This window comes from Alligator sinensis, unplaced genomic scaffold (assembly GCF_000455745.1).
Source record: "Alligator sinensis unplaced genomic scaffold, ASM45574v1 scaffold88_1, whole genome shotgun sequence".
Lineage (NCBI taxonomy): Eukaryota > Metazoa > Chordata > Crocodylia > Alligatoridae > Alligator > Alligator sinensis.
Window position 1 is genome coordinate 956,922 of NW_005842347.1, and position 15,000 is coordinate 971,921.

At 43.1% G+C, this 15,000-nt stretch overlaps 1 protein-coding gene across 1 annotated transcript in view; it reads left to right on the forward strand.

The window, feature by feature from the left end:
* The window catches only part of CCDC178 (coiled-coil domain containing 178), a 387,761-nt gene that overhangs the window by 170,418 nt on the left and 202,343 nt on the right, over positions 1-15,000 (forward strand). The window contains exon 18 of the mRNA XM_025210410.1: positions 2,622-2,781. Coding sequence (XP_025066195.1) covers positions 2,622-2,781 — 160 coding nt within the window. The remainder of the gene's footprint in view (positions 1-2,621; positions 2,782-15,000) is intronic.

Below are 15,000 nucleotides of genomic sequence, written 5' to 3' on the forward strand. Positions count from 1 at the left end.
GTGTGAATGTGTATGGGGTTTCTGGGGGGCTGTAGGGGTGTGTGGCTGGGGAGCTATGTGTGTGGGGTGTGCATTGAGGTGTGTGGGTGCATGTGTATGGTGAGGGGTGTGTGTGGGGGCTCCCTACAAATGCCCGCCTCACACATGCCCCCCACATTGTGCATAGCCCCTGCTGCCAGCAGTAGCAGCAGGTGGTAGGTCCTCGGGGCGTTCATGACCTATGGCAGGTTTAGGCCCCTGGCAGCATGCGGTCCCAGTGAGCCCCAGGACTGCACGTGTCTGGGCTGCTGGCTCCATTGTACAGGGCTCACATGCAGTGCCCTGGTTCTCTGCCGGAGCCCTGTGTGATGAAGCTAGTGGTGCTGGTCATGGGGCTCAGTCAGGGAGGCAGGGAGAGGGGCGAAGCTGGCCTGGCTCCATAGCACAGAGCTCCCCACCATTCTCCATGACCTGCACGTGGCGGTGAGCGGGGCTGGGCTGCTGGTTCCATTGCACAGCGCTCCCTCTGGTGGCGCACAGCTCGAGTGGAGAACCCAGGGAGCCCTGCGCAATGGAACCAGGAAGACTCCACATGCCTGCTGGCCCTGGCTCGGTGCTTCTGCCAGCCCACCCTGGACCCCTGGCAGCCCTGGGGCACCAGCACAGGCCTTGTGCTCCCACCCACCACAGTTTCCCTGCTGCCCGTCTGCTCTCTGCCGCTTTTTCCTCCATTGCCTACTCTTTGCTGCTTTTCCCTCCACTGCCTAATTGTTGCCACTTCTCCTTCCCCCGGCTGCCACCACCGCTGCTACCCTTTCACCCACCCACCTCTGCTTCCTCCCACCTGCTGCCACTGCCCTTCCTCCACCTGCTGTTGCCACTTCCCCACCCACGGAGCTGGGGTCAAGACCATCCTTTGTGTGGGAGTATAGCGTGTGCTGCTTCCGCAGAAGTGAGTGGGGCTCAGCCTCTTGACAGCACAGCAGGGGCTGCCTGGGGCTGGGCTGGGTACAGTGAATTGATAGGCACCTGCCTGCAGGTTGGATGAAATCACCTGGTGGGCCATATCCAGCCTGCAGGCCATATTTTTCCCACCCCTGGTTTACATAGAAGATAACAGCTTAACACAGTTAACATTTACTCTCTTACCTCATATAGTAGAGGTATGTATGACGGAACTAGTTTCCAATCCTGCTTATAGCTCAGATAGAGTAAGTATGGTCTTAAATGATGGAACATTTATTTTTTCAGTTTCTTTTTTTTTTAAATAGAAAATTTTATATAAAGATGAGATAAAAAGACTGATTCTTCAGTAAAATTTTCAATAGTTAGGAAATGCCAGAAAAAAAATTGCCTGTGAAATGTTCATTTGACATTGTGCATCTTTGTTGTCATGTTAGTCTTTCATTACATGATCAACTACTATATTTTCTATAGGATCTCTGGTATACTATTATATTTTACAGAATTAAAAAAAAATGTTCTATTTTTCAATATCCTTCTATCTAAATGAGGGTCCCTTAGTAACACAGATATATATATATATATACACAGACTTTTGAGAGAAAGATAAATTATAACAGCTATATTTCAGAAACCTCTAAAATTGCCTGTGGTAGCTTTCATGTTAATCTGAAAGGTACGATTTTAAGACCATGTGAAGGGATTGATCCAGGGTGAAAACCAGTATGACATGACATTGGCAGATTTTATATTTATGTAAATCTTTTTTTTTTCTTTAACTCTAAGTCATGTGACATAGGATGTTCAACCTATCTCACATCCAGGGTTTATTACCAACTGTTCTGTCTCTCAGACCAGTATATTTGGAGGAGTGTGGGGAAATCAGTCTTTCTCATGGAAAATTATTTTTAAAATAGTAGTTGTTTTGCAAGTTACGAAGGGCTAGGGACAGAAATTACACATAAATCGGCAAAAGTGATCAGAAACTGGTTTAAATTTATAACACAACAGAAGTTTGGTGCACATAAATTGCTTTCAAAATTATTGAAACCAGTTTCAGATAAACCTGGATGGATATAGTACCAGACTTAACTGATTGAAATTAAATCAGTTTATTAAATTTCTGTCCCAGACCCCCTCCAGATTCAAGTTAACTCGCAGTTCCGCAACCTCCCAAGATGCTTTGCACCTCCCCTGCAAGCCCCACCTCACAGGTCTTGGCCCAAACTGCCTGCACCAGCCAAGCAGGAAGGCATGCTTTAGGCATGCCCCCCCACCCCCCAGGTATGAGCCACTGCAGGCATGTGGCTACATTTCTGGAATCAGAAATGAATGTGTGTTCACTTGCTTCTCAGTTCAACCTGTGCATCTTAGACTAGCCTGCAAAGACTGAATTGATTCAGGCTTGGGCTTTTTGACTGTCTGTACTTAGCCTAAGAGTTTACAAGTTAGTAGTCCTGTTGAAGATATATTAATGGACAAAGTGGAGGTGATTTGATCTAAAGATGTGATGGTAGATCTGTCATATGGCTCAAAAATTTTCAAAAGGGCATTAGTGTATGTGAGATTAGTTTTTCTTTTCTATTTATCTGTGATAACATTAAACTATGAGGTGTTCCAGAAAAATCAGAAACATATTTTAAATTTTTATTGAGAATATTTTTCTGTTCTTTTTAAAGGGAAAATTTAAATGTTGTAAAGTTTAAGCAGCAGACTTCTCAGATGATAACTGATCATCTCCAAGATGAACTGGAAAAATATGAAAAGAGAATAAAGTATGAGGAGAAAATATATGGAGAATTACTATGGATTAGACAAAAAGATCTGGAAGATTTGAGGGTAGGTACTGTTAGAGCTAGTATTTTAAAATGAAAATAAAACTATTACATCTAATTTGAGTAGTTACTGACATTTTAAGTACTTCAAGTACTAAATTTTTATCAAATGTTTAATATGCAATCTTGTCAGAATTGAAGCAACACTGCCATTGAAATCCATTGGTATTTTTCTGTATTAGTACTTGTAGGATTGGTCCTGATCTTATTTTTAATTAATAAAGTAACATCCTTTACCATATTAAAATTAATTTAACATTGCAGCTTTAGGGTGGTTTTGCTTTTTGTATTTGTTTGTTTGTATGTTTGTTTGTTTTTTACTTGTGCTTAATGTGTTAAAGGAGAGTAAAATGGAAAGCCTGACTTTTTACTTGTGGAAACTATAGCCTTCTTCAGGAGGCAATGAAAGAAATCTGGTATCTAGCTAACTGATAAATTTGTTGTCAGTTGACAGGGAGCAGCTATTCTGTAATACAGTATTATCTTCTATATGATATTTGACTGGAGCTCTGATATTGCAATTGAAACTAAGTAGTTGGAAGTTGAGTTTGTGGAGATTTAATTACAGAACCAGAGCCTTGTGGAATAGATATATAGAAAGGATAGGGGCTCTGGGTATAACACTCTTCAGAAAGATCAGATGTCTTGAAATCTCGTAAATTTATTACTGAATTGTTCTCACACATTAATTTTTCTTTTTAAGAAAATGGATAATTGCTTTAATTTTTGCTTTTGTTTACATTAACCATGTTACATTTTTATTTGTTGTGTTTTCTTTTAAATTAGCACTATTAAAAAGTACATATATGGTTAATGGTAGTGTAAGAGTGATGTTGTAGGTGTGATGGTACAGAAATGATATGAGACACAAGGATTTCTTAGGGTGATACCTTTTATTGGACCAACTATATAGTTGGGATAGAGTTCGTCAAGATTTCAGATGCAAGACATTCTCATGTGAAGAATTTCTTGCATCTGAAGGCTTATCTAACTCTACTCCAATTATGCAGCTAGCCCAACTATGATACTACTTTGCCTATCCCAACTATGCATACTACTTAGTACAGGGGTGGGCAAAATGTAGAAAATTAATATTTGTCTGCCCTTGGTTCCTGTCAAAAAATGACAGGAACCAAGGGCAGTAGGACGCAGGGGAAGCCCAGCATGCTCCAACAACAGCGGGGCCTGCCTAGCCCTGCCCCCCAGCCAGAAGCCCCAGCCATGGTTTCTGGGCTGGGAGCACGTGGTTGCCCCAGCACAGGAAGCTCAGGTAAGGGGGGGGACCCCGGGCAAGGGAGGACTGCGGGTGGGGGGAAGCAGCCCCTCCCCACCCATGCCCGGTGCCCTGTGCTGCAGCTGCTTGCAGCCCACATGGGGCTGCCTGTGCCTGTGCCTGCTCCGGACATTCCCATGCGGGCTACGAGTGCCTGCAGCATGGGGCACCGGGCGTGGGGCAGGGGAGGGGCCGCTTTTCCCCATGCTCAGCACCAGCTTCTTCTCTGCTGGTGAGCAGGGGGTCGGGGCTGTGTGCTGCCCCCTGCCTATACCACAGGGCTGGGGGGCACTGGGTGTGAGTGGGTGGGGAGCCAGTGGGAGCACAGGGCCCGCACTGGTGTCCCAGGGCCAGTGCCGGTGGCACCCAGAGCAGGGTGGCAGGAGCGCGGGGTCCCAGCTAGCAGGGGATCTTTGGAGCTGGGCCAGCTCCCCACTCCCTGCTGGTGCAGCCCAGCCTGGCTCCACAGATCCCTGCTGTCCTGTGCCCCTCTCTGGGCCCCACCGGTGCTGACATTGGGACGTTGGTCCCAAGATGGTGACCAGGGGGCGGGGCACCTGTCAAGGAATGGGGCACCTGTCAAGGGGCGGGGCTACCCATGCAGCCCTCGACAGCCTTCCAAAACTGGGTAAGTGGCCCTCCACCCAAAATAATTGACCACCCCTGACTTAGTAATTTAGCTATGAAAAATTAAGGACACACATGAAGATTTCTTGACCTTTGAAAACTTAAGGTACTTGCCTTGAGACAATTATCTGTTATCTCTTGGGTCTCATATTTCTCTCTGTGGGTTGATCGTTTTGAACTTGCACTGGTCTTGAGGCGATGCCACTGAATAGCCTGGTTGTTGCATGCCACCATCTGTCTTCTGTCCCCAAAAGATCTCAGTTTACAAATACATATAATTCCTCATGTCTGATTAACATGCACATCTTCCTTAGGAATCTTATACCCAACTCTCCCATGTGTGATCACACAGAACTCTGACCTTTAAGTTCACAGTTCTCCTGATATAATGCAAGCAGGGTTGACAGATCCCCATCACACCTGTATTTGCAATTATGTCATGACAGCCATTTTTGTCGGGTCATAAGTGGTAATGTGACCAACTTTCTTGCTAAATCCTGACTCAGATTCACCCTAATGCAAACCCTAAAATCTTTTTTCCCTTAAATGAATAATCAAGGCATTAGGCTGATTCCATTCATTCATTGAGGAGTACAGAAGCTACATCAGCTAGTCTCAGAGCATGTGGTAACCCCCTCATTATGCTGTTGTACTGTTTTGTGGACCCACAAATTCAAGTGCCTACAAATCCAGACATTCACCCTGTATTTTATAGCTCTTGAAAATAACAAGGAGAAAAAGTTAGCTCATTTTCCATTTGCCCACACTAGTTTTCAGTGTAGGGTGAGCATATACTATAGCAGGGATGTCAAACTTGCCATGTTCCCCAAGCCCAATCCTGCCTGCAGGGCTTCATAGATTCATAGATGTTAGGGTCAAAAGGGACCTCGGTAGATCATCGACTCCGACCCCCTGCATAGGCAGGAAAGAGGGCTGGGTTTAGATGACCCCAGCTAGATGCCTATCTAACCTCCTCTTGAAGACCCCCAGGGTAGGGGAGAGCACCACCTCCCTTGGGAGCCCGTTCCAGACCTTGGCCACTCGAACTGTGAAGAAGTTCCTCCTAATGTCTAGTCTAAATCTGCTCTCTGCTAGCTTGTGGCCATTATTTCTTGTAACCCCCAGGGGCACCTTGATGAGTAAAGCCTCACCAATTCCCTTCTGTGCCCCCATGATGAACTTATAGGCAGCCACAAGGTCACCTCTCAACCTTCTCTTGCGGAGGCTGAAGAGGTCCAGGTGCCCTAGTCTCTCCTCATAGGGCTTGGCCTGCAAGCCCTTAACCATACATGTGGCCCTTCTCTGGACCCTCTCCAGGTTATCTACAATCTTCTTGAAGTGCGGCGCCCAAAATTGCACGCAGTACTCCAACTGCATTCTGACCAGCGCCCGATAGAGGGGAAGTATCACCTCCTTGGTTCTGTTCGTCATGCATCTGCTGATGCACGATAAAGTGCCATTAGCTTTTCTGATGACTTCATCACACTGCCGACTCATGTTCATCTTGGAGTCCACTAGGACTCCAAGATCCCTTTCTGCTTCCGTGCCTCCAAGCAGGTCATTTCCTAGGCAGTAGGTATGCTGAACATTTTTCCTCCCTAGGTGCAGCACTTGGCATTTCTCCTTGTTGAATTGCATTCTGTTGTTTTCTGCCCATATGTCCAACCTGTCCAGGTCTGCTTGTAGTTGTTCCCTGCCCTCCGGTGTGTCCACCTCTCCCCACAGTTTTGTGTCATCTGCAAACTTGGACAGAGTACACTTCACTCCCTCGTCCAAGTCGCTGATGAAGACATTGAAGAGTATCGGTCCAAGGACCGAGCCCTGTGGGACCCCACTGCCCACACCCTTCCAGGTTGATACCGACCCATCCACTACGACTCTCTGGGTACGGCCCTCTAGCCAATTCGCCACCCACCGGACTGTGTAGTTGTCCAAGTCACAGCCTCTTAACTTGTTCACCAGTATGGGGTGGGATACCGTATCAAAGGCCTTCCTGAAGTCTAAGTAAACGACGTCAACCCCTACTCCTGCGTCCAGGTGTTTTGTAACCTGGTCAGAAAAAGAGACTAGATTATTCAGGTGTGATCTACCTGCTACGAACCCGTGCTGGTTTCCCCGAAACTGGTTTCCGGTTTCCCCGAAACTGGTTTCCAGCTTCTTGTGAGCTGGATCCAGCATGGACCATGAGGAAGTGGTGGCAGTAACAGCCATGGTAACAGATCCAGTTCTAGGTCTGACCTAGAGCATGTGAAGGTGATAGCAGTAGTAGCTCTGACTCTGACCTGGCACATGTGGCAGTGGCTCCAGCCCTCACTGTGTTACCCCATGCCAAAGCTAGCTTTGCCATCACCTCATGTTCCATGTTGTGGTGACAGCTCCAGCATGGGATGTATGGGAAGGGCCAACAGTCAGGGAGGTAAGGCAGTGCACAAGTGGCTGCAAGGCAACAGGGGCTGTGTGCTTGCCCTCCTGTTGCCAATTGCCATGTTTACTGGGTCCCAAGGGCCCTAAATTCGATGGCAGACCATGCTCTCAGCCCCACACCCTAATTTCCAGTGGCTCAGTGAGTCGGCTAGACTGGCACTGCAGCCATATGTTTGACATGTTTCTACTATAGCCTTCAAGAGTAATAATGCAGTTTTGGAAGTATCTGAGAATCAATAACAATAGCAATCCAGAAGGAAGTAGTAGAATTGGAAGAATTGTGTCCCAAAAAGGCTAATGTCTTCCTCAGTGCTGCAGGAGATAGATCATTGGCTAAATAGCTATCACTCTCATATATGATAAAAGGCTTGGCTGTCTACAGTGTCAAAAATATTTTCCTGGATTTCACTACACATTCTTGTTCACCTGGACATTCTTTTATTTCAGTTAAGGCTTGATAAGTCTTTGAATTTTCTTTAACCTATGCCTTGGCCAGTTCTTCATGTTCCTAGCATGATTTTACTAATCATAAAAACTGTGAAAAGCCATAACAAATGTTGTATAATAGTGCACTGCTTCTGTTGAGTAGGAGCATATCCTTGGCATTTCATTATCTCAGATGAACACGAGTGCCTGGTTACTTTATATTTCTACCACACGAGAGCCACATGTCCTGAAGCTTATTAACAACAGTCTCCTAACAGATTAACAAATCTTGTGAGTCTGAGATAAAATGAGAAGTATGGACATCACCTGAAGTGGTGGATCTTTCCAATTTGTGCTGTGTTAAAAACCATGTTTACAAAGGGCATTCATAAAGTTTCTAGGCTGATAATGAAAGAAGCATTGTCTGCATTCAACCATTTACTTTTCAGTGCAATTCCCTGTGATATCAGTGCTCTTGACTCAGTGCTGCTGCAGGTTGTCTTTCTGTAGAAGTCCTTGTCCAGCATATCTAGAAGAAACTCACTGACTGCTGAAATCACTTCATTCTCACTTAAACTCTTTCCAGTTTGAGGAATGGACAGAAATCTGGGGGAGCCAAATCTAGTAAAGAGCCTGGATGGAGAAGCAGTTCAAAATTATATTTGATTGCTGTGATCACTGCAACTTGGGATATGTGGGGTCATGCATTGTCTTTGACATGTTTTCCATGGTTCTTGTCCTTGATGGTTTCTGAAAAGTGCAGCAATTCAGTCTCACATAATACTCATTAGACAGTCTTGTCTCTTGAGGAGCAGTAAGTCACGATCACCACTTTGTTGTCCGAAATAACACAATGATGCTTTACCAGCTAATGCAATCTTTCTGATTTCCTTGTGAGATGATACTGTGTTTCCATTGCATAATATGCTGTTTGATCTTAAGATCAAAATGGTGAAGTCATACCTCATCCTGAATCACAGTTCTGCTCATGAATTTTTCCGGGTTCTCTAAATTTCTCCAAATGCTCCTTAGAACTATCATGTCAGCGCTCGGCATTCTGGGTACAAATCTATTGACACTTTACTCATACCAAAATCTTCATTGAGCATGGTTTGTACCGTTCTCGTGTCCTGCTCTCATTGATGTGCCTAGCTGTTGATCTTCTGTCAGTCATTACCATCCTGTAGACGGCATTAACTTATTCTGAGGTAGCGGTCTCTCTGAAGTATCTAGATCATGGCTTTTCCTCAGTAGTATTTCTCTTTTGCTTTCAACTGCCCAGGTTTTCTGGGGTTTTTTACTATGGTATATGATGTGGTGTTATCCCCCAATCCTGTCATGATGTCCTTGTGCATTTCCTTTGGTATCAGGCTTTTCTTTGGAGGTATTTGATTATTGCTTTGATTTCATTTGTCTCTTTTTAAAATGTTTGGTGGCTGATTTCCTTCACATACAAGTTCTACATGCATAAATGGTGGCTAGCAGAGAAACAGATCAAAATATTAGTATTTTGATCTGTGATATCTATTTGAGCTCTATCATATCATTAAATAGGTCAGTCTAGGTATCTTCTAAATGCCCCTTATGTCTTGTCACCTGTACTCATGAATGGACTCAATACAATAATGTGTTTCCTTAACTCTAACATGTATACACTCCATGAAACTAACCTGATAAACTTAAAATGTCCTTGGACAGTGGAGGAATGTTTTTTTGCCTAACAATGACTAATGCTGAGATTCATGAAAGGATGAGGTTGGCAGTGTATCTCAGCTGGCAAATGGTGCTAGATTGATTAAGCTATCCTGAAGTACTGTTAACCATACCAGTATCACTGTAGGAAATTTGTTCAGCACTAAAAAAAGTTTTAATATCACTTAGCATAACATATGTTGATATAAGATGGTAAAATCCAGTTCTGCCAAAAATCCATCTGACAAAAAACGTTAGAGTGGTTGGAACAAACCAATAACAAAGTTCTTAATATCTCCAATTTACTTGATAGTAGAGATTTTTGCAGAAAAACTGTTTCTACCCATACTACTCCAGTACACCCATTGGGCACCTGAGACCACCGCATTTTTATTGGACAGATTTTTTCCTCTTTCTCTAGACTAGACATGGATAATATGCTTGCCTCTGGTTTTCTTACACACATTTATATTTGTATGAAGAGTGAAAATATATTTCTTCCTAAACCCCTGAATGAATCTTGTACCTCACAGCTGCCTCTAAAAGTATAGCTGATTACCAGATAACTTGCCGTCATGTAGGGAACATCCAGATGAGCACGGTTGTGTGGTGTGTGGCACTACAAAGATGTTTGCAGCACCACATACTGCACAGTCCGGTGTTCTCCACACTGCAAGGACATGCTGCCTGAGTGTGCACTGCACCAGGTTTTTTTACCTGTGGATATCCATGGGTGCAGGCTGAGGCTGCTCCTCTGGTCTAGGTCTGTGTCTGTGCATGTGTCCCCCACTGCAGCCAAGGGGTGAGGGCTGGTTTGGGGGGGGGGGGCCCCCCACCCCCCCCCCCCCCCCCCCCCCCGCCGGCGACTGGCAGCAGCAGCCAGCCAGGCCATCAGGGCACTCATGGTCTGCTGCAGGCAGAGCTCTGCAGAGACCCAGTGGCTGCACACAGTGAACAGAGCTGGCCTGGCCTGACTTACTGTTGTGCATCTTCGAACAGGACCAGGACAGCTCCTGCCACAACCTGGTGTTCCTGGCACTGTGCACAGAAGCAATGTGCCATCGGGCTGGGCATGTGGAATGTTTGGCCCAGCCCAATGGCAGCTAGCTTCTATGTGCAGTGCCAGGAGCACCACGTCATGGTAGGAGTCATCCCAGTCCTGTCTAAAGGTGTGCGCCAGTGGGTCACCTCCATTCGTCATGTGTAGCCACTGGGTCTCAGGCGGTGCCACACTGCCATGGGACTGCCTGCAGTGAGCCGTGAGTGCCCCAATGACCTGGTTGGCTGCTGTTACCAGCGCCAGGGGCTATGCACCTCAGGGGGGGCGGCAGGGTGGGTGGGTGGCAGCCCCCCCTGCAAACCTCCCCACAACCCCCCCACACACATACACCCATGAACCCCACACTCAGAAACCCCCCAGAAGACCCCCAGTCCCCCCCACCCCCACATCCCTACTTACAAGGGACAGAGCCTTGGTCCAAGCCACCGCTGCCAGCCTTGCCCCACTTCTATTTGCTCCAGCATGGTGAGGCAGCATGCTGGAGCAGCAGGGGAATGCGGCAGACATATGGACACTCTGGCCAGGTGCTAGAGCATCATCTTGGAGGACCCAGGCTCTGTTTGTCTCCAGGCATGCCACTTTTTCGCAGCATGTTTTCTTTTCATTCCAGGATTTCCTGGTATCAAATTTAGAGCCCATGCTGTAAATATGCAGTGTGGGGAACATTTTTTCATTCATGGCATGCCTCCTGCAGTGTCTCAAACTGCTTTGAGGTACCACAACAGGCACGTGCTCACTTGTCTCGATGCAGCCTAAAGGATCACAAAAGTCAAACCTGGAATTTATGCAAGGAGGTGTAGAGGATTTTGTGTTAATCATTGTTATCCAGACAGGCATTTATCTGGGCTATTGTTACCCCAGAGGCAGTGGATCTAGAATGTGACCTGGGTGGAGAGGCAAGTCAGTTATAGCAGAGCACTGACATGCCATGTCATAGCAGAAGTGTGTGCTCCAAAGTGGTAAGATGCATAAATATTGCTGAAATGATGCATCACAGCCAAAAAGTATATGTGCCTTTTGCTTTTCTGATGCACATACTGCTTAATGTGGCAAACTTAACTGCACAATGATCAAAATGTACTTGTCAGTCATATTTTATTTATAGCTGCTGTCATAGCGTCTTTAAATTTTACTTCCCACAAATATAAAAAAATGTGTTGTCCCAAAACGTATATTACACCTATAGTATATACATTGGCACAGAACTTAATATTTAACTAGATAAGGATTCTTTTGCATTACACACTGTTGCACTGTCTATAAATGATATTTCCAATAAATATTATTAAGGGTGATCCCCTGATACTACATTCTTTTATCCCTAATGTAAATCTGCTTCAAATAGTTACTCCCTGTTTCTAAAATGATTAGTGTATGTTCAACTCAGGTATTTGCAAATAATATTTAAGATGAAACAAAGAATTTTGATTGACCTAAAGAACCAAAATTTAAATATAGTTCTCTGTTTAAGGCTTCCTTTAAGCAAAGCCTGACTTTGTACTTCTGAAATGGTGATTTATGTACCTATCAAATAGACATAATTGCATATAAAGAATTGGATTTGTGATAACCTGAAAGAGAGCCTGTGGCCCACAGCATCCTGACATATCATGGCATTAGACGTATTGACATTTATTTTTCTTCCAAAGGGTAGCAACAGGCATAACTGTCTATTTCTATAAATTAATATTAATTTAATTCTAAACATCCTACATGCCCAATAATTGCTCAAGAAGATATTCTAGTAAATAATATGAGTATTATATGGTACTATGGTGATGATAATAAAACAAACTCACTATATATTTTTAAAAACAAAATTCATTTACTTAAAGCTGTTTAATCTGTTATTGAATGGAAACATCCAAGATAAAAATATATTTGTTTGGACATGATTCCTTTAGTAAGTGATGTTTTCTTTCTCTTAATCATTAAGTAAAAATTTTAAAGTGTAAGAAATACTGAATTGGAGCTGTGTGGGAACCCAAATTTGCATTGTGGGAAATTCTGCAAATTCAGAAATGTGTTTCACTTTACTTTTGATTGAAGAAATTATATTTCACATAAAAATGCCATTGTGTGTAAATCAAAATGTTTTATTTTGATTTTGACTGATAGCGAATTATAATGTAAAAGAGATTTTGAAACCGTTATTTAAAACAAATAATCAAAATTCATTCTGAAAATAATTAATGTCATTATGTACATATGGGGAGACTGTTTTCCTGAAATCAAATCCATGCATTACTGTGGGAAGTTTTGGCTTTAATAAAATGACATGTTCCATTTGAGAAATGTTCCACCTGACATTTTTTACTTAACTCTAATACCAAGTCATGATACGGAGTTTCGCTAGCTAGAGATGTTAATGAAAGAATTTACAAAGTGACAGATTTCTGGAGTGGCAGTTATAGAAACATGATACCCTGATGATGGTACATATAATAAAAATACTTAGGGAGAAGCTGAATTAGACCAAATATGTTGCTTAACAATATAAAAAAAATACTAGCTTTCTTTTGTGATTTATTCTAGATCTATTTAGGTCATTTTCTTTTTCTTGTAGCCATTGCTTTGAATGTTACTATAGTTGTTATTTTCAGGACAGTCTTCAGCATATCTGTACCAAAAAAAAACATTAAGCAGTAAAAGATGTGTTGTGGAATATACAAAGCATTTCATTTTAAGATGTGGTAAAATGCAGAGGATTTTTTTTTTAAAGCTGAAAAGAGCCACTGATCCCTTTAGGCTATTTTGTGTGTGTGCAGGGTAAGGGTAACAAATCGTCTGGCTATAAAATTGTCTTTAATTAGTTGACTCAGTGGCTTCCAACAGTGTGCTACACTGGTATGTGGGAGTCCCATGTTACAAGATAGACTTCTGAATCTTGCTCCCTGCTCCTGGATAGACTTAACATATCGTGAATGTGACTTACATGCTGTCCTGTGGGGAGTTCCGGTAGTATTACCCAAATAACCATCCTACCATCTGATTTTATTGGCTTATAGGGATTGCACACCTGCCCTCCTGAGGAATATGTACAATTGTAGACTGGGTATCATCATAACATTCTGAGTGAGAATGGAAGGAATATTGAAGGGGAATTTTTTAAAAGTTAGTTTTGTCTTTTTTGTTCTCAAAGAGAGGTGAGCATATGTCAAAAATACAGTAACCCTAACTTGTAAACTTAGACGTAAAAAATATATGAAAAAATATTGCGTATGGTGGCAGGTAGTGAAAGCTACATTTAAAGCTCAAAAATATTTTTATTACATCTCCCTTACTCATAACCTTTTAAAATAAAATGTTGATCTTTGCCCGAAGGTTTGGGATTCTGTCTTGGTTGTTTTTACTTGGTTGTGAGTGGGAGGGGAGTGGGGGGGAGAGAGAGAGATTAGGGGGGAGGAGGGGAATTGTTTTTTTATTTTCTGTTTGCTTTCTTTTCTTTTTTTTTTTTTTTTTTTTTTTTTATTTTGAGATTTGAAAGAAAGTGCCTCTTGCAGTTTTTGACCATGTCTAGACAAGCACTGATGTTTGTTTCCCCGGGGACTTGTGCCGCTGCTACTTGTCCATTGGGAACACCTGTGCCATGCATGCTCTGGTGTGTGACAGGTTACCCCAGGTGAGCTAGAGGTATCTGGGGCCAGCAATTATGCTGGCCTCAACAGCCTTACCTGGGGTCCTGAGGGCTTCCCGGGGCTGCAGCCACAGCAGAAAGGCTGGCCAGCAGCCGGAGCATGGCTCTAACTAGCCAGGCTCCAGGTTTGGTTGCATGCTACTGCCATGTGTGTCGCCCCACATTTTTTTTTGGTGTGGGCAAGGTAGCAGTGTGGGGAATGCCTGTGTGTGTGGTGTGTGGCGCTACAGATGGGTCAGCATATCCACATATCTGTGCTTGTCTGGGCACGGCCTTTGAGTACTGATACATAACACAGGAGTAAAAAGGCACTTCCTACAGTTTACTGCCATACAGTGAATTGAAAACCCCATGGAACTTTGAAACTTGACATCTGAAATAATTCTGTTGAAAATTCCAATCATGGCTACAATTTTAAAAAAATCAGCAAGAAAGAAAGTAATGAACATTTGAAAACTGCATCCTGGGCATGCTCAATGAATTTCATTAACTCTGAGAGTTTGCATTTCTGGAGATTTGGTCTAAATTTTTTTCCAGAATTGCACACATTTCAAAGTAATGTCAATGAGCACCAGGTGGTCGTTAGAATTTAAAGCAGCTTAAATGCCTATGCTGCCTTATTTCCTTAAGATGAATTAAGATTTAGAGGCTTAAGTGCTTATACAGCCTTAAGTCTTTAAAAAACAGTGGAGTGAGTATTCTTAGCCTTTTTATTCTCCTTAAAGAATAAAAATAAAAACCAAAGAAACTGAATGAGAAATGTAGCATCTTAATGCAACATGGAGGATACAGTTATATTTTAAAGAAATAAGAAAAGCAAAAGTTTATTATTCTATCCTTATTAATTTGGCTTTTTTGTAGTACACGCACAATATTTTTTGTTCTTTTTCTAGTACACAGGATTTTTTGTTCCTTGTGTTTTGGACTGAATATCTGCATTTGCAATGTTTGTTGTTACCTGTCTCGTGAAATAACCTTAATGTACTATGTGGTCTATTTAACATTAATGTAGAAATCTTCACTTATGCCTCATCTTATTCCTCCTTGTAAAATTTTAATTTTACTGATGCCTTAAGCCTATTTT